This window comes from Mirounga leonina, unplaced genomic scaffold (genome assembly GCF_011800145.1).
Source record: "Mirounga leonina isolate KUSES-001 unplaced genomic scaffold, KU_Mleo_1.0 Mir_109, whole genome shotgun sequence".
NCBI lineage: Eukaryota > Metazoa > Chordata > Mammalia > Carnivora > Phocidae > Mirounga > Mirounga leonina.
Window position 1 is genome coordinate 2,114,507 of NW_023270244.1, and position 25,997 is coordinate 2,140,503.

A 25,997-nucleotide genomic window follows, 5' to 3' on the forward strand; every position below is an offset into this window, starting at 1 on the left:
AAAATGGTTGCTGTGCGCTGAGAATAAGCTTTTAAAATCACAGGTGCCATAATAAAGCCATAAGAGTGATGAAAGAACACAGTAGTCTTAATATTTTCAACCACTTAATAATTCTAAAATTCTGTTACAAATCAAGGCAAATATTTCATCTGCAGATAAGAAACTGAGGCAAAGCAACGGTCACTGGGCTAGATCTCAAATTTTATATTTGCGTCCGATGCACCAGTCTTTATTGGTGCATTCAGCGACCTTTACTGGATGGCCTACATTGTGGGGCTGGCATCTACAGACCAGCGGGACTCAGCCTGCGCTAGTGGAGCCTGGGCTTTCTTGGGGCAGGTGAGCCTAGGTCATAAGTGCTTCGATGGAAATAGGCACGGGAAGAGGCACTCTGAGGAGGAGCTCCTAGACCAGGCCAGGGGGTGAAGGATTTCCTGGAGAGGGTGGCCCCCGATCCCGCCCTGGAGCGTGTGTAGGATTAGCTGAGCAAAGCGGGGGTGACACATGCAGGGTGCAGAGATAGGGAGGTGAATGAAAGGGTGTCCAGTCTAGGGAGGTGCCACGGTTGGCATCTATGGAGACCGGGGTGCCAGGGGTGGGGCAGCGGTGGAGAGTCTGGAGGGGTGGAGGCCAAGCTCGGGTTGCTGTGCTGCAGGCTCAGCACTGGCCCTGGTGGAACATTCCTCTGAGTTCCATGTCGGTTTGTACAAAAGAAACCTGGAGCTAGTCCTCTATTAACTTCAGCAACTCTGTGTTTCATTAATTCTGAATTTTGAGAGAGAGAAAGGTTCAGTTTACAAACACGGAGAGGTGGTGGTATACAGTTTCTCAACCTTGGCACATGTGACATTTTGCGCCAGATAGTTCTTTGGTGTAGAAGGCTGGCCTGTATGCTGTAAAATATTCCGTAGCATCTGGCCTCTAGCCACTGGACACAAGTAGCACCATCTGGCTGTCGCAGCTAAAAATACCTTCAGACTTTGTTAGATGCCCCCTGGCGGGCAAAATCACCCCCAACTGAGAAGCGCTGCATGACAGGATCTCATGTAAATTATGCTTTCAGTGATGGTGCCACTCACCCTTGAGCACGGAGCGTGTGTTTTGGATGATGAGTTTGCACTCATCCCCCCCCCATACATGTGTCTGTTCTCCGGACGTGCAGCCCCTCGGGTGAAGGGTTCAGAAAGTAATCAGTAGCAATCACATACACAGCAAAACGAGCTGTTCATGGAGGATGGCTCTGAGAGTCCAGCTGTGAAGGTACACCCTGGTGATCTGGAGAACCCCAGAAATCCTACTCCCCTCACCTCGGTTACGGCTTGGATGGATGCACCGTGTTTCAGAAGGAGTTCCATTACTTTAATTCGATTCTTCTTGCAGGCAATATGAAGAGGAGTAAAGCCATTCTGAAAGGGACAAAGACACAGAAGCATGACTGCTTTTCATGGAAATCCAATTCCTCTGAGTGTGGTAAAATGTTTGGAAAATGATGTTCTGCAAGGATTTGGAAGTAAATGAAACAAGGAGGGGTTAAACAGAATGCAGATGCTTTTCTGGAAGCGTAGGTAGTCTAGATGCTCCTAGAAATCCACAGTACTCTGGTGATCATGAACAGGAAGTGAATTTTTGTCGCAGCCTCTTGGTAGCTGAGGCAAAATGGTCATGCATTTTTTTTTTTTTTAGATTATTTTATTTTGGAATTCACTCTTCCAAATAATATGTCCCTCCCTCCTCCATCTCATTTCAAATACAGACTAAAAACAGCTGGGCCCAAACATTTGTCCTCACAGTCAAAACTTTGCCAATGCCATTCAGTATTCTCTGCTGCATTTTAGGACAACTACAAGACTGGTTCTAGAATGTTTTCATCCCTTCCAGTTTTAAGGTTCAAATAGGTGCTTACTCCAAGGAAGCAGGAAACAGCCCAATGTTATTTGGATCATTTGGTTTAATATTTAATCTAATAAAGGAGTCTGCTTTTTAACAAATTACCTCCCAAATCGTACTGCCTGATAATTGAGACCACAGAGCATTTTTCAGTCGCCATAGAGAACCATCAAGTATCAGGGTCCACTATAAAAGCTTACTTCAAAGTCACTAGAGGTGTTTCCATAGCCATTCTGAGATCGTTTACCTGGCCATAGTCCATCCCAGGAGGACTGGCTACAACCTCCACATGTTGTGAAATCTTCCGAGTCAGAGGAAAATAAGAGTGAATGCCCACACCCTGTTCTAAGGCTTTTTTTTTTTTTTCTTGTATGGAAAAATGAGTCATGATTGCTAATTTCTTTTCCTCCCTTCTCAGAATTCAAAGATATGTTTGATATACTGGGCAGGTCAACAGCTCTTGAAATGCTGCTGTGGTAAAAGCTTTTAGAGTGACAATGACGGCCTGGGGTCGGAGTGCTCCTCAGTCCTCGAGTTTTGGGGCCCCAGAGCAGCTGAGGCTCTGGGGAGCCCTTCGGACAGGGAGACAGCACCAGCTGGAAAGGAACAGTGACCCTTCCTAAATCAGTTGATCAGATGAAAGGCTGTACCTCAAAATTGCTCGTCAACTCACATGTTTTCCCTAACATTTGGTGACTGTTTTTTTTCCTAAACATAGGTGCTTATTCCGAACTAAATTTAAACAGCTTACCAAATTGGGATTATTTATTTTTCCAAAGACAAAAACACTATCTCATCAAGAAAATCAAACTATAATACAGCTAGGGGTTAAAATAACAGATCATTTTAGGCGTTAAGACTACAAATCAGGCCCAAATTTTCATTTTTATCAGTAGGAAAAGGAGATGACAGGCCGTACGTTAGCTTACACGGTAAACATAACACAAAATTTCAGCTCACAAATTCCCAGACCGCTGATGTGTAAGAGAAAGTTTTTTGACCACTTTGCCTCATGTTTTTGGATCTCAGAAAAAAAATTTAATTCACATAATTATAAGTTTACCTTCAGTAAGATAAGTGTGACCATCTCAGTCTTTTTTGTACTTACACAGTCGTTGGGTCTTACTTATGTAAGATCTATCAGCCTTGTTCACGTCAGAAATAGGCCGTTTCTTTAAAGGATATTTGAAATAGTTGATAGGACGTACACTTTATTTAACTAGACCTTCTGTTTTTTTACCTCCTCAAGGTAATCCCTCTCCTGTGGAGGTCACACGTTGTCAGCAAGACAACATAGGCTGGACCTGTTAGCTGAGCCACTCACCAGGGCTTTGGCATTGGGGTTCGCTTTCTTGTCCAGGAGAACCTTGGCGACTTTGTAATGGCCACAGTGGGCAGCCACGTGCAGGGCAGTCAGGTAGTCATTGGTGACGTCATCCACAGGCACGTTATGCTGGAGAAGAAGCTGCACACAGTTCAAGTGATCCCCTTGTGTGGCCATGTGCAACGGAGACAATCCATTCTGGAACACGCAAGAAAATCAGAGTTTACTGTTTTACCTTTTAAACGCAAATGTGCCAAACACAAAATACAGTACAAATATGAAAAGGTGAAAACCTAGTTTTTCACACAGAAATACCTTCTCTTTTTTAAAAGTTTTTTTTAAGTTTCATTATTTAAATTCCAGTTAGTTAACATGTAATACTACTTTTAATTTTAAGTAAACTCTATACCACCCACGGGATCAAAGATCAAAGTCGCATGCTCTACCAACTGAGCCGGCCAGGCACCCTCTTTTTAAAAGGTTTTGATGATTGTTTTGAACTATAGCTACTTTTAAAACTAGTCCTCTCACTTCTTTTATCAGTTGAAACCAAATTTTCCAAGATAATTTCTTTTTTTTTTTTTTAAAGATTTTATTCATTTTTTTGACAGAGAGAGACATAGCAAGAGCAGGAACACAAGCAGGGGGAGTGGGAGAGGGAGAAGCAGGCCTCCTGCTGAGCAGGGAGCCTGATGCAGGGCTTGATCCCAGGACCCTGGGATCATGACCTGAGCCGAAGGCAGACGCTTAACGACTGAGCCACCCAGGCGCCCTCCAAGATAATTTCTTTTCTGATTTAAAAATAGGGTAAATTGGGGCTCCTGGGTGGCTCAGCCAGTTAAACATTCCACTCTTGATCTCAGCTCAGGTCTTGATCTTGGGGTTGTGAGTTCAAACCCCGTGCTGGGCTCCACGCTGGACGTGGAGCCTACTTAAAAAAAAAAAAAAATGTGAATTGCACTAATGTCCATTATTTATCATATTCCCAGTTAATTGGAATTTTTTTTTTTTTTTTTAAAGATTTTTAAGCATCTCCATTCCCCAAATGGGGCTTAAAGCCACAACCCTGAGATCAAAAGTTGCATGCTCCACCGACTGAGCCGGCAAGTCATCCCTGGAATTCTTAATATTTAAGAGGGAAAGAGGCGCCTGGGTGGCTCAGTCGTTAAGTGTCTGCCTTCGGCTCAGGTCATGGTCCCAGGGTCCTGGGATCGAGCCCCGCATCGGGCTCCCTGCTCCGCGGGAAGCCTGCTTCTCCCTCTCCCACTCCCCCTGCTTGTGTTCCCTCTCTCGCTGTCTCTCTCTCTCTGTCAAAATAAATAAAATCTTAAAAAAAAAAAAAGAGTGAAAAAGATTTAAAAAAAAAAAAAAGAAGTAGACTGGTATTCATTACACTGGTTTTTATTTTTCCTTACAAGTTACTAACACTTGATATTGATATTATATTGATTAATAAAAAAGACCTGACGAAAACAACACATTTCATTTCGTATCAATGTAGAAATGAAATTTTCCCTCTTCCATCAATCTGGTGCCCCCCTGTGTCTGTGATGAGGAAAGGCAAGGCACTGACCAATCCATTAACTAACGCTTGCCTCCAGTTTAAATGAACTGGGTTCAATGACACAGTTAATCACGCGTGGTAGGAATAAGTAAAAAAATTCTTTAAAGAGTTGCGAGAAGAAATGAAGTGGCTCAAAGGTAAATAAAGCCTTAAAAACAGGTTGGAGGGACATTTAGCATCCAGTACTTGTTTCCCAGTGAAGGTAAAAATAAGGTATTTAGATGACAGTCCTTTCAAGCATGCTTCCTTTACATATGGAGGCAAAGTGGAGGAGCCTGGGAAATTTCTAGAGAATCCAATTATCAAGAGAGGCTCTATTAATCACTGTAACATAGTTTAACATATCCGGGGGGTGGGCAGGAAGCGAGTGCAAATTCAGTTTCCAAAAACTTTGTCATTGGTGAACTTTGAAAATAATGATGGATTAAATAGACACAGATGACACAGGGATTTCTGAATCCTCTGGGCCAAGGTATTTCCCGTAATTTATCTATAAATGATATAAAATAGGAGATCAAGATAGGAAGAAACAGTGCCAGCCTTCCCGTAGCCGCTCTCACGGTACCATTCGTTCACTGTGATATATTTCAACACAACACTAGTTGTGTTCCTTGAAAGCAAAAGGTTCATGGATTATAATTTCCCCAGATTGCCCGGCATATATAGGAAAATAAATATTCATGTAACTTTAAAGACTTCATACATGGTCGGTCAATCAGAATATTTCTGCCTAAAAAATTTCACTCTAACAGTCTGAATCAAAGTAAACACTAATGTGCAACAAAGGATGGGAACATTTCTCATTTGAGATACTGCCTCCCATGAGCATAAGTACATAAGGCACTCCTTTCCTTCCTGCCAAGACATTCCTTTGCTTTATGTTTTGAACGGTGAAGTAAACAAAGAAACAAAATCTCAGAGATCAAATGACAGTCGTGGAGAGTAGAAATGGGAGGCAGTCCAACAAAAGAAGAAAATTCTCTAACAATACACAAAATAATATATGAGTAGGTAACTTATAGGTCATTGGAGAAGGAGAAGAAAGTAAAGACCATCTGCCCTAGGGAGAGGGTTCTTATTACATCCTGCTCCCTCATAAAGCTGAAAATACAGATCCAACACGACGGCTTTTCTTAGCTCAGAAAGATGAAAGCTTTAAGGAATTAAACAGATGGCCTTAAAGCCAGGAACGCATTCATTCACTTAACGTTCATTCAGGAAATGTTTCTTGGAGGTCTACTGTGTGCCAGACAATAATTTAGGTGCTTGGGGTACCGCACTGAAGGAGGCAAAATCCTTGGTTTCATTTTATCCAAGAGAGAGATAGCACACAAGAAGATAAGCTAACAAGAAGGCCTCCCTGAGAAGAAAAGATTGGACTTGAAAAATGGGTGGAGACCGCAGAGATCTGGGACAAGCTGAGGGAACTCATCTATAGGCACAGGACATGAGGACAAACCTGGTGTATTCTGGGAAGTGGAAGCAGGCCAGCTGGCTGGAAGACGGCAGGGAGCAGAACAGGAGATAAGGCAGAGAGGTAGTCAGATGCTCGTCAGGAATTTATTAGTGCAAGAGGACTTTTCTGAACAAACATGGTATACATGACCTATGTATATCCATCCTTTCCCAAACTCCCAAGTGATTTAAAAGATGAAACCAGAGAGGGAGACAAACCATAAGAGACTCTTAAACTCAGGAAACAAACTGAGGGTTGCTGGAGTGATGGGGGGTGGGAAGGATGGGGGTGCTGGGTGACGGACATTGGGGAAGGTATGTGCTATGGTGAGCGCTGTGAGTTGTGTAAGACTATTGAACCACAGACCTGTACCTCTGAAACAAATAATACATTTTATGTTAAAAAAATTTTTTTTAAATTTTAAAAATTAAAAAAAAAGAGATAAATTCCACAAGGAAATACACGTGTGTGTGTGCAGGCCCACCCACATACATCCCCAAAACACACAGGAAAGGAAATAAAAACAGATGTGTGATGTCTAGAAATTTTAGAATGTGAAAAGAGGGTTTAGTGCATTAACACATCTGGCAGAAGAGAGAAGGTGGAATGCTAAGTGTCTGTGAAGGGGTATCATCAGTGGTGTACTGGTTAATGTTTAACAATAACAGCTCTTTGAAAAAGAAAAACCCCAATATGTGGCCTTTGCCAATCCCCATGGCGTAAAGAACCCCACCATGACCGATTTCAAGCCATCAACATGATGTCACTAAATATAGAACTGGAAAAAGATGCACACGGTAGGCTCAATGATCTGGCTCCAACATACCACTGGGTAAAATAAAGACAAGTGATTTATCTCTCAGATGCCCCGAAGGCAGGGTATATAGAAACACAGCACACCTTGGAAGATAAAGATGAGCCTTGGAGTCAAAAGCAGGATTGGTTCACCTGTGTATGGAGCTGTCAGGTTTACAAAGCCAGATGATTGTCACTTGTCCTTACAGGAAATCAGGAGTTTAGTGTCTGGAGAAATTGAAGCAGAGCGATTCTGGATGCAGGAGCCTGGGCAGAGCATGGGGCAGTGGTGAGGCTCTGGACTGAGAGCAGGTGCTCACAGAAAAAGGAAGGATGGTATGAGTATCAAGGGTGTGGTCTCTCGAGTTAGACTGCCTGGGTTCAAATCCTTGTTCTGCCATGAACTGAGCTACCTTGAGAAAGCTTTTTTATCGCTTTGGGTCTCAGTCGCCTCATCTACAAAAAGGGCCTAGTAGTAAGACTAGTGCCTCATTGCGGGGTTCAACGGGTTGATATATGTAAAGTGCTTAGAGCCTGCTATGAAGTAGACACCACGTGAACATTCGTTATCACTGTTGTGACTGGTGTATGCGTAGAGGACTGGCAGAATGACAGCCCCTTTTCCTTTTTCTGACTCTGAATGTACTGACACAGCCGTACACTGCAAAAGATTGGAGGACTCGTCTCTCAAAAAAACTGAACTTCCCAGAAAAAAGGGTAACTAACTGTGACATGGGGCGACGCGTCCAACCACCACCTGATATACCGCAGCGGAGCCCTGTCTACACTGGCATAGAATTTCCACTCAAATGTCAGTGCCTGACATGGATGGTGAGGAACAGACATCTGTGGGAAACCCCCAACATGAAAGAGAGAGCCAAAGCCAACAAAGAGAAAAAAGAAACTGTGAGGAATTAGGGACAGAAGAGAGGCAGACAAAAATTAAAGAAAATTTATCTCGAGTGTTCTCAGAAACTATATTGCATCCATTAAACAAGAACTGGATACTTTAAGAAAAGAAGTTATCAGAGAACAAGAAAATGTTCTTGCACATTACAAGCACAAAGAAAAAAAAATCAAGGAAATTCCTTGGAAAGAAAGAAAAGACAATGAGATGCGCAAAAGGGAGAAAAGACTGAGATAGCAATTTTATTTTTAGCTATGCCTTATTGTTTTGATAAAATGAAAATTAATTTTAAAATTTAAAAATTAAAAAAAAAAGATAAATTCTACAAGGGCATACACGTGTGTGTGTGCAGGCCCACCCACACACACCCCCAAAACACACAGGAAAGGAAATAAAAACAGATGTGTGATGTCTATAGACATGTCTTTTTTCCACCTCTACTGCTGTCTTCCAAGCCACATCACCACTAACTGGACCCTGCAGCAGCTTCCTTACTTGTCCCCCATCCCTCCTTGGTCCTCTCCAGCCCCATTCCCAGCGTGCAACAGTCAGAGTAGCCAGATCATATCAACTAAACCATGTCATCTGCTGCCTAAAAACCCTTGTTCTCTTAAAAATTAATTGTCTGGTCCATCTCCACTAGGGCTGTTGAGAAAACACTGACCAGAGTACTTGCGAACAGGAGTAACATGTGTTTTTGTTGTTTTGATGACATTTGGAAATAAGGCTCTTTAGAAAGCTTAATGCAGGGGGCGCCTGGGTGGCTCAGTCCTTAAGCATCTGCCTTTGGCTCAGGTCATGATCCCAGGGTCCTGAGACTGAGCCCCGCACTGGGCTCCCTGCTCCTCAGGAAGCCTGCTTCTCCCTCTCCCACTCCGCCTGCTTGTGTTCCCTCTCTTGCTGTGTCTCTCTCTGTCAAATAAATAAATAAAATCTTAAAAAAAAAAAAAAAAAGCTTAATGCAGCTTCCAAAAATCACTGATTTGATTAATAAAAATAGTTATATCAAAATTTATTTACAAATATTCTCTTTTTAAATAGTGTCAAAATGTTTTATCAGAAAAATCCAGAAGACATTTTGTAAAACATTCATTATCACGCATTCCTTTTGCATATGTCAACTTCGCCAAAGGCCCAAGCAAGATGCCATCTTTCCAAAATTTCCAGCCTTTATCAGTTAAACAATATCTTCTTTAATAGTCTGTGAGCCCTTAAGAAATAAACCAAAGGGCTGGAGAAAGAGAGCCAGCACCCAGACTTTCGAGACTTTAGATCTTGTATTTTCTTTTGCCAATAAGCAATCATTACTGAGTTATAAGATCAAGCATTCAGTGTTCCCAAAATAAAGCAAAAACAAGCAACACATACAAAAATGACTTTGTGGCAGAGTGCACTCCATCAAAAGGTCTCATAAACCCAAATTGATTTTGAGGTCTGAACTAGGCAAGTACTCTTCATTGCTAAGTTGGAACAGTATCATTTTTCTACTATTCAAAAGGCAGTTAAATAAGTTAAATAAGCAGTAAAGGGATGTAAAGCTAAATACAGTCCATGTCCAAAAACTTGGGAAGAAATTACCTTGGTTTTTGAAAGAATGGGGGCAGCTCTATCGAGCAGCATTTCCACCACCTGCTCATGACCACTCCTTGCTCCACAGTGCAGGGGCGTCAGACCATCCTGTGGAACAAAGGCAACACTTTCAGTTGGATTCGCTGGGAGATTCCGTAAATGCGGTGCATTTCTTCAGGATTCGGTGCAGCATCCAACATGCTGTGGACCTGTGACTTTAAAACATTTACTCACATATCTCAAAATAATTTCCTATTCTTAACCAGAGAACTAAATTTTTCATAAGTTTAAGTAGTTGTAAAGTGTGTAATTTCCCACATATTAGAATACTCACCGTTAAAAATATAATTGTTTCACTACTTTTTCCATATCCAAAGGAATTGAAATACCATAAGTAATTCGATAGCCACCATTTTAAAAAGTAAAAAATAAACTTCTAAAATAAGAATTTGTTTTTTTTAAAAGGTCAACCTCATTTTATTTTTTTAAATTTAAATTCAATTAGCCAACATATAGTGCATCATTAGTTTCAGATGTAGAGTTCAATAATTCATCAGTCGCATATAACACCCAGTGCTCATGACATCACGTGCCCTCCTTAACGCCCATCACCCAGTTACCCCATCCCCCCACCGACCTCCCCTCCGACAACCCTCAATTTGTTTCCTAGAGTTACGAGTCTCTCATGATTTGTCTCCCTCTCTGATGACTTCCCATTCAGTTTTCCCTTCCTTTCCCTATGATCCTCTGCACTGTTTCTCATATTCCTCATATGAGTGAAACCATATAATAATTGTCTTTCTCTGATTGACTTATTTCCCTCAGCATAATACCCTCCAGTTCCATCCATGTCAATGTAAACGGTAAGTATTCATCTTTTCTGATGGCTGAGTAATATTCCATTGTATATATGTACCACATCTTCTTTATCTATTCATCTGTTGAAGGACATCTCAGCTCCTTCCACAGTTTGGCTATTGTGGAGATTGCTGCTATGAGCACTGGGATGCATGTGCCTCTTCAGATCATTACATTTGTATCTTTGGGGTAAATACCTAGCAGTACAATTGCTGGGTCGTAGGATAGCTCTATTTTTAACTTTTTGAGGAACCTCCATACGGTTTTCCAGAGTGGCTGCACCACCTTGCATTCCCACCAACAGTGTAACAGGGTTCCCCTTTCTCCACATCCTCACCAACATCTGTAGTTTCCTGATGTTAATTTTAGCCATTCTGACTGGTGTGAGTTGGTATCTCATTGTGGTTTTGATTTGTATTTCCCTGATGCCAAGTGATGTTGAGTATTTTTTCATGTGTCTCTTGGCCATTTGTATCTCTTCTTTGGAGAAATGTCTGTTCATGTCATATTCCCATTTCTTGACTGGATTATTAGTTTCTTGGGTGTTGGATACTAGCCCTTTATCTGATATGTCATTTGCAAATATCTTCTCCCATTCCGTAGGTTGCCTTCTAGTTTTGTTGACTGTTCCTTTGCTTGCAGAAGCTTTTTATCTTGATGAAGTCCCAATAGTTCATAAAATAGGAATTTGTGTTTTTTTTTAAGATTTTATTTATTTATTTGAGACAGAGAGAATGAGAGAGACAGAGAGCACATGAGAGGGGGGAGGGTCAGAGGGAGAAGCAGGCTCCCTGCCAAGCAGGGAGCCCGATGCGGGACTCGATCCAGGGACTCCAGGATCATGACCTGAGCTGAAGGCAGTCGCTTAACCAACTGAGCCACCCAGGCGCCCTAAAATAGGAATTTGTAATAGGAACTTGACATTGGTCCTTTCCCTCTTGCATTTCTCTGTCCATTTCACTTCCCCTACAAAAAGAGGGAAAGAATCTCAAGCAGACTACTTGCTGAACACGGAGCCAACACGGGGCTCGATCTCATGACCCTGAGATCATGACCTGAGCAGAAACCAAGAGCTGGACGCTTAACTGACTGAGCCACCCAGGCTCGGTATTTTTAATTGCGTATTTTTAATTAATTACTATATCATATCTCTTTGTTATGAAAATATAGAAGTTAAATTTTAAAAAGTTCACAGATTTCCTGAGAACATAAGCTTTTAAAGCATCAAAAATAAATCTCCTAATTGGAGTTATTATAATTATTCAGAAATAATTGGTCAAAATAGTGAAAACATTACAAATTTTATGATTATTATACAAGAGCACCAATTTATTAAAAAGTTCCTCTCTTAATGAGAAGTATGTTCTCACAACTAGTTCATGTATCTGCTAATGAATATTAGTTATTCTGGAATGAGAGAGAGACAGCATCAACACTATCCCTTTTTTTTAAAGTCAAATGCAGTCTTTTTTCTTAAAATTTTTTCTATATTTTAAAAATTCCAGTATAATTAACATACAGTGTTATATTGGTTTCAGGTAGACAATATAGTAATCTGACACTTCTATGCATTACTCAGTGCTCACCCTGATAACTGTACTCTTAATCCCCTTTATCTATTTCACCTATCCCTCTACCTACCTCCCTCTGGTAACCATCAGTTTGTTCTCTATAGTTAAGAGTCTGTTTTTTGGTTTGTCTCTTTTCTTTGTTTTGTTTCTTAAATTCCACATATCAGTGGAATTATTGACTTATTTCACTTAGCATTATACCCTCTATATCCATCCATGTTGTTGCAAATAGCAAGATTTCATTTTTTATGGCTGAATAATATTCCACTGTGTGTGTGTGTGTGTGTGTGTATACATACGTTTTTAAAAAAAGATTTTATTTATTCATTTGTGAGAGAGAGCACGAGCAGGGGGAGAGGCAGGAGGAGAGGGACAAGTAGACTCCCTACTGAGCAGGGAGCCTGATGTGGGGTTCAATCCCAGGACCCTGAGATCATGACCTAAGCCAAAGTCAGATGCTCAACCAACTGAGCCACCCAGGTGCCCCTATACCACATCTTCTTTATCCATTCATCTATTGATGGATACTTGGGCTGCTTCCATAATTTGGCTATTGTAAATAATGCTGCAATAAACATAGGGGTGCATATATCTTTTCCAATTAGAGTTTTCATATTCTTTGGGTAAAGACTCAGTATGACTGGATCATACAGTGATTCTATTTTTAATTTTTTGAGGAACCTCCATACTGTCTTCCACAGTGGCTGCACCAGTTTGCATTCCTTCCAAAGTACCCAAAGGATTCTTTTCCTCCACACCCTCACCAATACTCGTTTCTTGTTTTTGATTCTAGCCATTCTGACAGGTGTGAGGTGGTATCTCATTGTAGTTTTATTTGCATTTCCCTGATGATGAGATGTTGAGCATTTTTCATGTGTCTGTTGGCCAACTGGATGTCTTTGGAGAAATGTCTGTTCATGTTTTCTGCCCATTTTTTAATTGGATTATTTGTTTTTTGGTGTTGAGGTATAAATTTTTTATATATTTTGGATACTCACCCTTTATCAGAGATATCATTTGCAAACATTTTCTCCCATCCAGTAGGTTGACTTCTAGTTTTGTTGTTTACTTTTCTATGCAGAAGTTTGTTATTTTGATGTAGTCCCAATAGTTTATTTTTGCTTTTGTTACCCTTGCCCCAGGTGATGTATCTAGAAAAATGTTGCTAGGGCCAATGTTGGAGAAATTATTGCCTGTGTTCTCTTCCAGGATTTTTATGGTTTCCAGTCTCACATTTATGCCCTTAATTTTTGAGTTTATTTTTGTGTATGTTGTAAGAAAGTAGTCCAGGTTTATTCTTCTGCATGTAGCTGTCCAGTTTTTCCAATACCATTTGTTGAAGAGACTGTATTTTTCCCATTGCATATTCTTGCCTCCTTTGTCGAAGATGAATTGACCATATAATTGTGGATTTATTTCTGGGATCTCTGTTCTGTTCCATTGATATATGTGTCTAGTTTGGTGCCAGTACCATACTGTTTTGATTACTACAGCTTTGTAGGATATCTGGAAATCTGGGATTGTGATACCTTCAGTTTTTTTGTTTGTTTTTTTCTTTTTTTCTTTTTCAAGATTACTTTGGCTATTTGGGGTCTTTTGTGGTTCCAGACAAATGCTAGGATTGTTTGCTCTAGTTCTGTGAAAGATGCTATTGGTATTTTGATAGGGACTGCATTAAATCCGTAGATTGCTTTGGGTAATATGGACATTTTAACAATATTTATTCTTCCAATCCATGAGCATGGAATATCTTTCCATTTGTTTGTGTTGTCTTCAATTTATTTCCTCAATGTTTTATAGTTTTCAGAGTATAGCTCTTTCACCTTCTTAGTTAAATTTATCCCTAGGAATTTTATTATTTTTGGTACAAACACTATCCCAATGTTTGTTTTTATAAATGTTAGTGCTGAGACATCTTGTCTGCATAAATAAGTAAATGGACTTTTGTTAAAGCAGATACACTAATTCTTTGAACTCCTGAATTACATGCCAAAATAGCCTAATGTTTCACCAAAGATTTTTTTCAGTGATGCATCATAAGACAACTCTATTAGGTCCTTCATTTTTTTGGCAGCAGGATTTCTACCCATCCAATGAGCAGAAGAATTTGTTATTCGATCATTAGAGTCACATAGTTGTTAACATGACACCGATACCGTGAACTCATCCCCTTGCTCCACTCTGTCCCCCTTTATCCCCAGGTTTTGCACCCTGGGGCCAGGTATCTGAGAGTTGGTTAGGTCTTTCTTTGGTGCTAGGGTAGAAGGACTTTCTAGATTGTATGAGCAGATCTTGAAAATAACCCTAAATATCCTAATGTATAATCGGTGAGGTACAATCCTATTTCTAACCTACCAGCCACAACCCAGAATTAAAATTCCTTAAAAAATGAAATTTGAATCACAAGCATTACATGACCTCATTTGATCATGCTGTCAGCATGTTCAAATATTCTGCCTTTTATGCTGATTTAAAACATTTGCTCTTATAAACTAAAGCAAGGTATAGATTTTTAAGTTGGAAATAGCATTTTGCTAATAAAATAGGATAAAATCAAATCTGAGAACAGATTAAAAAAAAAACACTATGATGTCCAAGGATCTTCCTAATAATGTAAAACCTGAACATATCTGAAGGAGAAATAATAATTACATCTACCTTCCACCACACACAAAAAAACATTCCACACAGACCCTGTCATATAGTGATTGTCTTCCATGAACTGAAAGGTCAAAACTGTTCCTTTCATTTTCTCATAAGTAGACTCTAAGACACAAGAGGTGACAGAATATGTGCAGACATGTTCAAACTATGGATGCACAGAAAAAATAATTATTTTAGCCCAACTCATTTATCCTTGAAAATTATCTTCCCCAAAGCAAACTGCTATATACTGGATGCAAAGTATTTGGCTAGCTGAGAGCAAAATCGTGACCCCTCAATCCTTTGAGACATACTGTTCCTTATAGACGTACATTTTTACCCATTTCATTTTTTTTTTAAAGTTTTAATTATGGAAAATTTCAAACCTATTTCAGACTAAAGCAGCCTGAATAGAGTAATGAGTCTCCTGGTGTCTGGTGCTCAGCATCAACTCTCACCTCCTGATCAAGCTTGATTCATCCACACCCCTGACCTTTTCTCCTCTCTTAGATTATTGTGAAGCCAATCCAAGCTATGATATCATTTGATCCTCACAACTACCCCTATACAAAATGTATAATCTTCATGTGATAAATGAAGACTCTAAAGCTTCCAGCAGGTTCAATGACTCACCCAAGGTGGCACAAGCTGACTGCAGAACTCGACTAGACGGTGCAGGGCAGACGAGGCGTGTCTTGGGAGGAGTTATTACAACAAAGCCCCTCTGTTCAAACTTTCAGCCACCCTGAACCTTCCTTTATCTACATTCTGCAGCTGCTGCCTCTGATCTCTGGTGTTTATTTATTAAAAACTCATTGACTCTAGAGACTCAGCTGGGGAAGGTAATTTTTTCATCAGTGTAAGAGCTGTGAAGTGCCATTGTTCCTATTATCACCTGGTTTCAGTGATCAAGTCAGCTGCTTCCCCAGGGTAAGATCTTCAGTTCCCAGCTAACTGCAAAGAGCTACCTGAAGCATGGCTCTTTCAACTGGACTTTTACTTGCAGTATTTTTAACATTGATCGTGAGTGGCTGACTCCTTTGGATCTTCCGCATATTTGCTCTGCAACTTTTCAAAGTGCATGACTTCAAATAGCCCGGATCCCAGCAGGAGAGCTGCCTCATCTGGAAGCTGTACAAGATGTCACGACGGCCTGACCTGGCTATGGGGACATTCACAGGTCAGTGGAGAACTGGTGCCCAGAGTTAATGCAAGGTCTTTAGCGTCACGGCTTTTAAGGTGACAAAGAAGACAGCTCACCAGCCGACCTGCAGTGAGACTGAAAGGTATCTGCCATGTACTGCTTCACACTTAGCTCAGTTGTTTTTGTTTTTGTTTTTTTTAAAGGGGGGGAATTAGCCGGCACTGACTTAATACCTATATTTTGGACAAAAAATTAAGTATTTAAATTTCCAGGGCACCTGGGTGGCTCAGTCAGTTTAGCATCTGCCTTTGGCTCAGGTCATGATCCCAGGGTCCTGGGATCGAGTCCTGCATCGGGCTCCCTGCTCAGCTGAGAGCCTGCTTCTCCCTCTCCCTCTGTCCTTCTTGTGTTCTCTCTCTCAAATAAATAAATAAATAAAAATAATAAAAATAAAATAAATAAAAAATCTTTTAAAAAATTTGAATTTCAAACTAATTTCTTTTGCTTTGAAATGGGTGAGGCTTATCATTCACGCACCTGAAGCACCGTTCTGATTATGAAGCCCTGTGTTCGAGGACCTTCCATAACTGCCACTCGTTCTCTGGCCAAGCCTCAGTTCCCAGGGTTAGAGCGGGCAGCCTTCCCTGAGTGCCCCTCCCTCCTATCCCCCTCCACAAACTCTCTGCAGCTCTTTGTCTTCTTGCTTCTCTGAATTGCCCATACGGGGTACCTGCATGAAGTCCCCTTTCCACTTTCTCCAAGATTCCAGTGTGTACCGTTTCAAAGTCCTGTGTCCTTAGGAATCTTTTCCAAAATTGGACACAAGCATCCTATTTGCAGGGCGTCTGCCTTGTTTTATCTGTACTTCTTTTGGGGAACTCTAACTTTTTACTGAGTGTCTTAGTCCTTTGTGAACAGGTATTATCCTTTCAACGAGACTGCTTCTGAGCACAAGGCTACTAGTTGAAGGGATATTTGACACTCTCAGAGAAGGTAACTCAGTACTGTATCCGTGAAAGTTGCTTAATAAAAATGAGTAAATGAACGCATGGAGAGACCAAATGAATGGATTTTGGCACTAGTCTTTCAAAAAAGGTTTTCTAGTTAGTTGGTTAAAAATTCCTTTCCTTGTTACCTTTTTAAGACTAGACTCATTTTGTACTTCAGGAGTGTTAGATTTTGTCTTTCTTTCCAGAAAAATAAAATTCTCAATGAATAAATGATTTAAAAAATGTGACAAAACACTATGACGAGTCTTTTCAGCTCTCGGAGTAAGAAAAATACCAGAGGAGTTGTTCTAAGTAAGATATTTTCCTCTTACTTAGAATACTATAAGCTTAAAAGGCTAAAGGGAGCTCTTGTGGATCCCGTGCTTTGGAACACAGCGGTGATCAGGCGTACTCCTTTCCTTAAAACTAGAGCAGCGTTTTTTTCCAATATAAAATGAGGATTCTAACCTGCTCCCAGCCCCTAGAAATTTACAGTTAATATACAGGGTTACTTAGAATGGGTCTAGGACCAAACAGCAGTTCTTCAGCTGCATATGACAGTGTCGACCTCCGGTCGGCAAATACTTGACACAGGCAATTCCCAGGGCGCCAGGGAGGCTGCCTCATGAATGGTGGTGGCATGTGTGCTTGGACAGCAGAGCGGGAGAGAGGGATGCTGAGTTGCCATAGTAACATTATGGGAGGGAAGTGAAATTGCACAGGGTTCGTTTTTTTTCCAATTCCCCTGATTTTTAAAGCGCTAACATAATGAACAAGTAATTCCCTTGGAGAGAATTCTGAAACAAAGCCAACTGGCTCATCCAGATCTCATATTTCACCTCAGTGACAGTAATCTTATTACTGAGGTGGGAAACTGTACTTTACTGGCTGGACAAAATGCTCTCTTGTGTTAGCCTAAGAGCAAAACCTTGTACACTCGAAGGTCAAAAAGGCTTTCTTTCAGGTCCTGTTTTGCTGAAAAGCATGGAACAGGACACGAAGGCATCACACCTGAAAATACTGCACCCAGAATATGTTCTTAACAGACTGAATTTGCTCAAAGCCAATACTGAAATGATAAATCCATGACTTGGGAAATACTTTTAAAAATGGACATTTATTTTGACTTATATTCTGTAGGTTCCTTTCTTTCCTTCCCTGTAAGCAAAAAAAAAAATAAATAAATAAAATAAAATAAATCTCACCCTAGAGAAGAAAAAGGAAATCAAGCAGAGAGAACTCTTTTCCTTTATCATGGATGTAAAACAGGATGTGATATTTAATTGAAAACTGAAAATAATGAAACAAAAAGCAGGTACTACTCAGGGAGGGGAGAGTTATCACACAGCTAGAGAGAAGTAAAAGGGCAGCAACTGCAGTCCAACAGTAATGCTATTCTCATATCTGTATACTTTTACCAAAAATTCTGACTGTATCCTCATTTTGTGTGTGTTCAGTGGTGGTAGATTTGGACTAGGAGGGAGTGTTATTACATTTTTTGAACCCCCCCTGTTGTTCCAGGCACATTGTATTTGTGATCTTCTTGAGTCTTTACAACTTACGAGGAAGGCATCAGAAGTTCCATTTTTAGATGAGAAAGCTGCTCCCGAGGATGGATGTACCTCTTCAAGGTCATGCGCAAGCAAATGGCTGGACTCAGAATTTATACTTCGTCTTGCCTCCATCTGAGGCATCGGATTCCCTCTACTGTAAGACAATCTCCTTTTAAGATCTAGAATTCATTTCCAACATTTATGTATAGGAGAGAGAAGTATCTCTTTCTAATTCCCTTCCTTGCTGTCCCTGTCATACATTCTATATATTTAAATTAAACTAAAAAAGGCAAAGTCCTTCTGTTGTTCTCTCTGCTTAGACAACCATGTGTTTCTCTCTTGAGCCTAGATCACACACTCTTATGCTATTTGTTGTCTATTTCCCCACTCTGTTCTTTGTGGGTTTTTTTTTTTTTTTAAGATTTTATTTATTTATTTGACAGAGACATAGCAAAGAGGGAACACAAGCAGGGGGAGTGGGAGAGGGAGAAGCAGGCTTCCCGCTGAGCAGGGTGCCCGATGTGTGGTTCGATCCCACTGGGATCATGACCTGAGCCGAAGGCAGACATTTAACCGACTGAGCCACCCAGGTACCTCTGGCCTCCAGTGTTTCTGATAAGAAGTTAGATCACAGTCTCATCGTTGTTTTTCCATTTATAATGCGTCTTCTTCTCTGGCTGTCTACATTTTTTTCTCTATCTTTGACATTTAGCAGCTTCACTATGATGTGCCTCTGTGTGGCTTTCTTTGTATTTATCCTCCGTGGGGTGTGCTAAGTTTCCTGGGTCCAGGGATTGCAGTTTATGATTGAAGTGGAAATCTTTTCTACTCCATTCTCTTTCTCCTCAGCTTCTTGGGCTGCATTGTATGTATTTAGTCAGCTTGCTAGTATTCCATAGGTTGTTGATACGGTGTTAATTTGATTTTTAATCTTTTTCCTTCTGTTCTACAGTTTGGATGATTTTTACAACTTGTCTTCAAGTTCACCAATTCTTTCTCCCTTTGTATTCAATCTGTTCTTTATCCCATCCAGTTAATTTTTTTTTAATTTTAGATATTGTTTAGTTCTACGATTTATTTTTTTATGATTTCCTTATTTCTCCTGAAAATGTTTTTTGCCTTACTCATTATATCTTTTCCTTCAGATCTTTAACATATTATCATAGTTATTTTAAAGTCTATTAATTCCAACATCTGAGTCATCTATGGTTCTGTTTTTATTACATAACTTTTCCTTTGGACTGCAAGTCAGAATTTTTTGCCTCTCATGTATACTACTAATTATATGTTAAATTTAATTTAAATACTGGATATTGTGAATAATATGTTATAAAAACTCTGATCTTTTAGGGACTTGGTTTTAGGTTTTCAATGGCAGGTCTGTTTCAGTTTTGTCCTTATTCCAAGAGTAAGTTTAGACTTGGGACACAGTCATAACTTCTAAGATGCAGTCCTTGTAGAGTTAATAAAAAACCAAAGATATTTACCAAGCCTCCCTGATATGGTGATTGTCTTCCTTGCAAAAGGCTCTGCTGAACTTTCTTCTCAGCTTTCCATTTTTTTTTTACCTGTTATTTCCCTATGTCCTCCTTGGTGTTTCAACCCCCCCAACATACATACTTCAGGGCTCAGCCAAGGATTGTGGGGAGTTATTATATTGACTTCAGCTCTTTATTTGTGGTTCCCTCCTTTCAGTGATTCTTCCCTGAATATCCAGCCACTCTTACAGCCCCAAACTTGATCCTCTGACCTCAAGACAATAACACTGTGACTTTCTCCATGAATTGTATCACAGTACCTGCCATATAAATATAGATCTCATCTTATGTTATTTAGTTATTTCAAAAGTTGAATTCACTCCAGTTTATGCCAAGTTTTGATTACTTTTCAGTGCCTCCAAAGAAGTTTTTTAAAAACTATATTTCCAGAGATTATGATTTTTATCAGCAGGAGGTTTAGTTCAATATAAAATACTCCATCATTACTTGAAGTCAAAACTCTAATACAGTTGAGTAAAAACATGAATATGTGACTTCTACACACTATACCATCATCGTTTATATTTGTTTCTATCACACACTACTTTGGGAATATTCCTTCTATAAATAGGTAAGAGACTTCTTGAATTTTCAGTAGGTAGAAACTGAATACCTTACTATAAAATATGATTTTAAATACATAAAGTTGCTTTTTATATAGTTCTTAGAAGATGTCACATGGAAAAACTTCAAATTAAAGTTGACACTTTAAAAAAGCAATAATGACTTATTTATTTACCGTATCTTTCCTTTGGGAAGGAGGATAATTAAAGATGCTTACCATTGATAACTAGAGAATACTTGTGTGCCTAATGGATGTCAAGTTATTTAAAAGAAATAGGATGTGAGCATTACTGACATACATCACAAGAAAATAGGAGAAAGAGTAGAGTACCCTCTGGGCACCAGCACTTAGAACCACACAGGAATTAATGTAAATAATACCTGTCCTGAGCCTGCTTTGTAGATTCTTCACGAGAGTCTGGCTTCAGTGGCACACAAAATTTACCCAATAGTTTTATATCTCTAATTTGGTAAGGGAAATGGAGTTTCCAATATGCTATAAAATCATTAGGAGAGAGAGAAATAGAGAGAGAGAGACAGAGGGGGAGAACATGCTCCTGTCATGTTCTCAGAACTCTTTGCAACTCTCAAAAGCATTCTTTCCTTTAAAGAGATTTTCATGTTTTGAAAGCTAAGGGCATTTCATGATTAATTGTACTTTCCTTTTTTTTAATATTAAGACTTGGGCGCCTGGGTGGCTCAGTTGGTTAAGCGACTGCCTTAGGCTCAGGTCATGATCCTGGAGTCCGCGGATCGAGTCCTGCATCGGGCTCCCTGCTCGGCAGGGAGTCTGCTTCTCCCTCTGACCCTCTCCCCTCTCATGTGCTCTCTCTCATTCTCTCTCTCTCAAATAAATAAAATCTTTAAAAAAAAAAAAAAAGACTTAATTTTTTTAGAGCAGTTTAAGGTTCACAGTAACATTTAGGGGGAAGGTGACATTGCCCTTCTTTGAATCCAAATAAATTTCAATTAACTTTTAATATTTGTGATGTAAAAATTAAAAATTAATTTGTTTTTGAATGAAATAAATAGTATCAAATTCATCTTGATTAATGTAGAAACCCAGAGTATTTTGCATTATTTCACATGCTCTAGTCAACATGTCTATGTTGGAACTCTAAGGAGAATGTATTGTATTAGAATTTTCTCTTTGATGGAGACTATTTTATGACCATAAAATATTTAAATTTTCTTTAAGGATTTATTTTTAGGTAGGGCAATACACCTCTGGAAATAAAATAGAAAGTAAAAGTCAATACCCATATTACTCTTCTCTTTGTATTTAACCTGTAAAATAGAACCAGTTGCATTTCTGGGAAAGGACAAGCTAAAATTACAGGGCACCCAAGTGTCCCCTGACACCTTCCCAGAATAGTAAGAATTTAACAACCAACAGATTCGAGGTATTCTGAAAACCCTTTATGTACTTGCACACAAATATCTCTTCATTCTTATAAATCAATTGGAAGCCATTAACTTCAGGTAGCAAAATTACATTACCAAAGGATCAGTATAAAGTGAAGAAAATTAAGACCTTTGGCAAATTAACACTAAGGAGAGTATCTTTTATTTTTATATATTCAGCAAATACTAAACATCTGGTATATGCCAGGAAGTATGCTAAGTGGTACAGATACTGAGATGAATGTGTACATCTGAGTGCCAAGAATGTGATGTGGTGGTAACGGGATTGTATGAGGATGCAGGCAGTGGCACCTGCTAGGACAACTGGAAGCTGGGAGAGGCGTGATTAGAGCGGCATTCTGGGAATCAGAGCACTGGTATTACTGACTCTACCTGGAAGTCGGCCATCTTTTCTGAAGCACTAAATACAAGCACAGCTGTCTTTACTATTGGGTAGAGAAGAGACAGTGAAAAGAGAGAACTCGGAAGATGATACGAAGCCTTAAAATGGTTCTGATTCGGGTCCACATTGCGCCTTTGATTTGGCTGGGAATTGATGCAAAGGAGAAGGAAAATGACAAGATACCACCCATTGCAAAGTATCTTCCTTCAAGAAGTATACATGCTAGCTTTACACAGAGCTAGAGTTAAAGGAAAAATAAAAAAACAAACCAGCAGGCTATCACAAGTAGCCATTCTTTGCAAAGCATTTGTCTATAAATAAAGCTATTAAAATCTTACTGAAAAAAATGAACAAATTTCAAAAATTATTTTAAAATTAGGATCTGCATATAGACCAGACTGGAAAAATCTGCCTTGATATATGTTTATATCTCAGCACATTTGCCACCAGTATTACAGAGATACTCGAGGTACCTACTCCTGTCTATTCTACGGGAGAATAAGATAACAAGCCAGTTGACATCAGTCCATTAAGAGGCTGAGAAAATAGGAGAAGCTTTCTTGAAATGAACTAAATAGAAAAAGGACCACAGGCTTTGTGGTTCATCAGATCCTAGCTAAATGATTTAGGAACATTCATGTATAAGCCTCTTCCCCAGCGTCCCCCCAACTTTACCGAAATAAAATTGACCTGGAACATTGTGTAGGTTTAGGTTATACCATGTGATGATCTGGCACATACACAGTGAGATGCTTACCATGATAAGGTTACTTAACACATTCTTCACCTCACATAATTTTTGCTCTTGTTATGGTCAAAATACTAAAGGTCCACTTTCATAGCACCTTTTGCATATACAATACTGGATTGTTAGCTATAGTCACCAAGATAAACCTTAGATACCTGAATAGATACACCTTATAATTGGTACCCTCTGTACCCTCTGACCAACATCTCCCCATTTCCTCTACCTCTCAGCCTGTGGCAACCACCTTTCTACCATTTCTGTGGGTGTGATGTTTTTAGATTCCACATCTAAATGAAGACATGCAGTATTTGTCTTTCTCTGTCTGACTTATTTCACCTCCTATAATGCACTCAAGGTCCACTCATGTTGTTGCAAGTGGCAGGATTTCCCTTTATGTTTATGGCTGAATAATATTCCACAACTTGGAAATGCAGTATAATGCTGTATTAAAGCTTTATCAATTAATCAATAAAACTCTAGTGACTTCTTTTTTTGCATAAAACCACTGGGTGCTTTTTCTTTAATATTTTTTCTTAAAAAACTCCAATTTCTGTTCTCTAGGGGCACCTGCTTCTTTGTCTAGTTTCTTCCCCCTCCTGACCCTTACAACTCTCCGGATTTGGGGGGCAGTGTCAGGAAGTCAGTTTGTTAAGTCCTCGGGTAAATTTCTCTTCTCCTTCTGGGACTCAGTGATGGGTAGATTGTTTTCACATAGTGGTGCCTTTTTAGTCCTGCGGGTTTTCTTCATTCCTTTTCATTTTTTTCCCTTTTGCTCCTCTGACTGGATAATTTCAAAGGCCCTTGCTTCTGCTCGATCCGCTCTGCTGTTGGAGCGCTCTATTTGGTCTTTGGCTCTGTCACTGTCTTCTTTAGCTCCAAATTTCTGCTTGGTTCTCTTTTTATATTTTCTATCTCTGTTGAACTTTTCATTTCGTTCTTGTATTTTTCCCCTAATTTCATTAAATTGTTTTACTATGTTTTCTTATAGCTCTCTGAGCATCTTTAGAACAATTATTTTGACTCCTTTGTCAGGCAATTCTGACATCGTCATTTCTTTAGGATCACTTACTGGAAGTTTCCTGTGTTCCTTTGGTGGTATTGGGTTGCCCTGATTCTTCAAGATCCCTGTAGTCTTGCATATAGATGTCTGCACATTTAAAGAAGCAGTCACCTCTAGCAGACTTGATGAGTTGACCTAGCTATGGAAAGACCTTCACCCGTGGGTGGGGGCATGCTGGAGTGTACGGTAAGCCCCGGTACAAGGCGGCAGCCATTTATGTGTGTCCAAATGCGGGGGTGCGTCCCAGGGGTATATGATGTCTCATCCGCTCAGGCCACTCAGCTCCACAACATTGACAACTGCGTGGTTCTTGGTGAGCACTGTGGGGGGTCCGCCGTGGCTACAAGGGTTGTTGGAGTCGTCCGCGGCACCTCCAGGGCCAGTGGCTAGGGGCTGGGGCGCGCAGTAGCGGTGGCCGGAGCTGGTGGTGCGCACACAGCAGCAGGGCCCAGCTGCGGGTCTATGCAGTGGTGGGGGCTGGTTGCAAACATACACAGAGTGGCGGGGGCCAGGGCCAGCTGCAGGTGCACCAGCAGCTGTGGGGACCATGGCTGTCCGTGTGTCTTACTGAGGCTGCAGGGTCTCCCCAGGGGTGTGGGCCTAGCCTCGGAGGCCACTAATGAGGGTCTGGTTGGGGCATACAGGTGCACCACTAGACGGTTCCCTACACATGTGCCAAGGGGTGAAGGCCAGTGACTGGAGCAGAGCCAAATTCAGACCCACAAACCGCTGTGAGGGCGTGGCTTGTTGCGATGTGCCACAGGTACGTGGACAGCAGTGAAGGTGATGAGGATCAGGCCAGTGTGCGGAGGCGTTAGGCCCAAGTGTGCACATGGAGGTGGGGGTCCGCACGGGGTTCGTGGCTGCCATCTTGTACTGGCTGGCTGCTGGTGTGGACCCTTGGCTCTAGCAGCAGGGGGTGGAGGTAGGTGGGGGTGGGGTGTGGGCAGGAAGCAGGGAGCAGGGAAGGGAGGACTCAGGAGTCTGGGGTCTGTGAATGTGAATAGCCGCGGGGCAGAACCCAGTGAAATCTGCAGGCCGCCCGCCGCGGCCTGATACGAGTAGCACCTACGTTTCTTTGCTCCTTCCTCTCTCTAGTCATCGCAGCTCTGCCAGTCTCTGGGTGGGCTCCCTCCCGCGGTGTCCTGCAGGCTAGGGAAGCCGGCCACTCACCCTACTCTCCCTCTCCTGGTGAGGGAAATTCTTTCAGGCTGAGGCATTCCCAGGCCGGCATCGGATGATGCAGGCAAAATGAAGCTCGTCTTCCTTCCCTTCTTCCGCAATTATTCTCAGGGTTCTGCCCTACCCCCGCCCCCACCCCCAGTCACTGAAGATTCTTAAGTAGACTCCTAAGCTCTCTGCTTTTCTTTGTGGATAGCTGCCTAACAATCTTCGTTGGGGGGATGGAAGCTGAGGTCTCTTACTTTATATCTTGGTAACGTCAACCTAACTTATATAACCATCTTGAATTTTACAGTAACTAATTATTCTTAGTTAACAATATCCAGTGCCCCTCCAAATGGGAGAGCTTGTAAAACCATCTGGAACAACTCCCCATCTGTGCTGGGACAGAAACTAAGACTCAGGAGGGTGAACTTGCCCAAGATCACAATTTTACTTGCAAGTCACACTTAAGACTCGAGATCAGGTCACTGAGGTAAAATAAAATGCACTCTCATTTGCTTTTCCAGCTGGTAAGATCTTGCTCAGGTCCTAGCTAAACTACTCTAGCATAATTCAGGTTTTCTTGCTTGAATTAAAGGGCTCTAAGAGTCTGCTTTGAACCTGAGTCCTGTACTAGGTCAGCAGCCCATGCAAGGGAACAGAGGGAGCTGACCAGGTCCCACGGAGTGCTGGCCCCTGAAGTGAAATCCAGGGATGTTTTCCTGTCTCTAAACATGGGGGACTGCATGTAACAGGGAAGACTATTGATGCAACAAGGTAGCCATAACAGTAATGAGTACCTGGTAGGAGGTGGATCAGTAGATAACAACATTTATTTTCCCAAGAGCTACTGGAT

The 25,997-nt window shown here is 40.8% G+C and overlaps 1 protein-coding gene across 1 annotated transcript in view; it reads right to left on the reverse strand.

Moving 5' to 3' along the window:
- Positions 1–25,997, reverse strand: part of LOC118019981 (ankyrin-3) — a 331,347-nt gene that overhangs the window by 153,284 nt on the left and 152,066 nt on the right. Inside the window, exons 9-11 of the mRNA XM_035019746.1 lie at positions 9,512–9,610; positions 3,212–3,409; positions 1,308–1,406 (exon numbers count right to left, since the gene is read on the reverse strand). Of these exons, the coding sequence (XP_034875637.1) occupies positions 1,308–1,406; positions 3,212–3,409; positions 9,512–9,610 (396 nt within the window). The remainder of the gene's footprint in view (positions 1–1,307; positions 1,407–3,211; positions 3,410–9,511; positions 9,611–25,997) is intronic.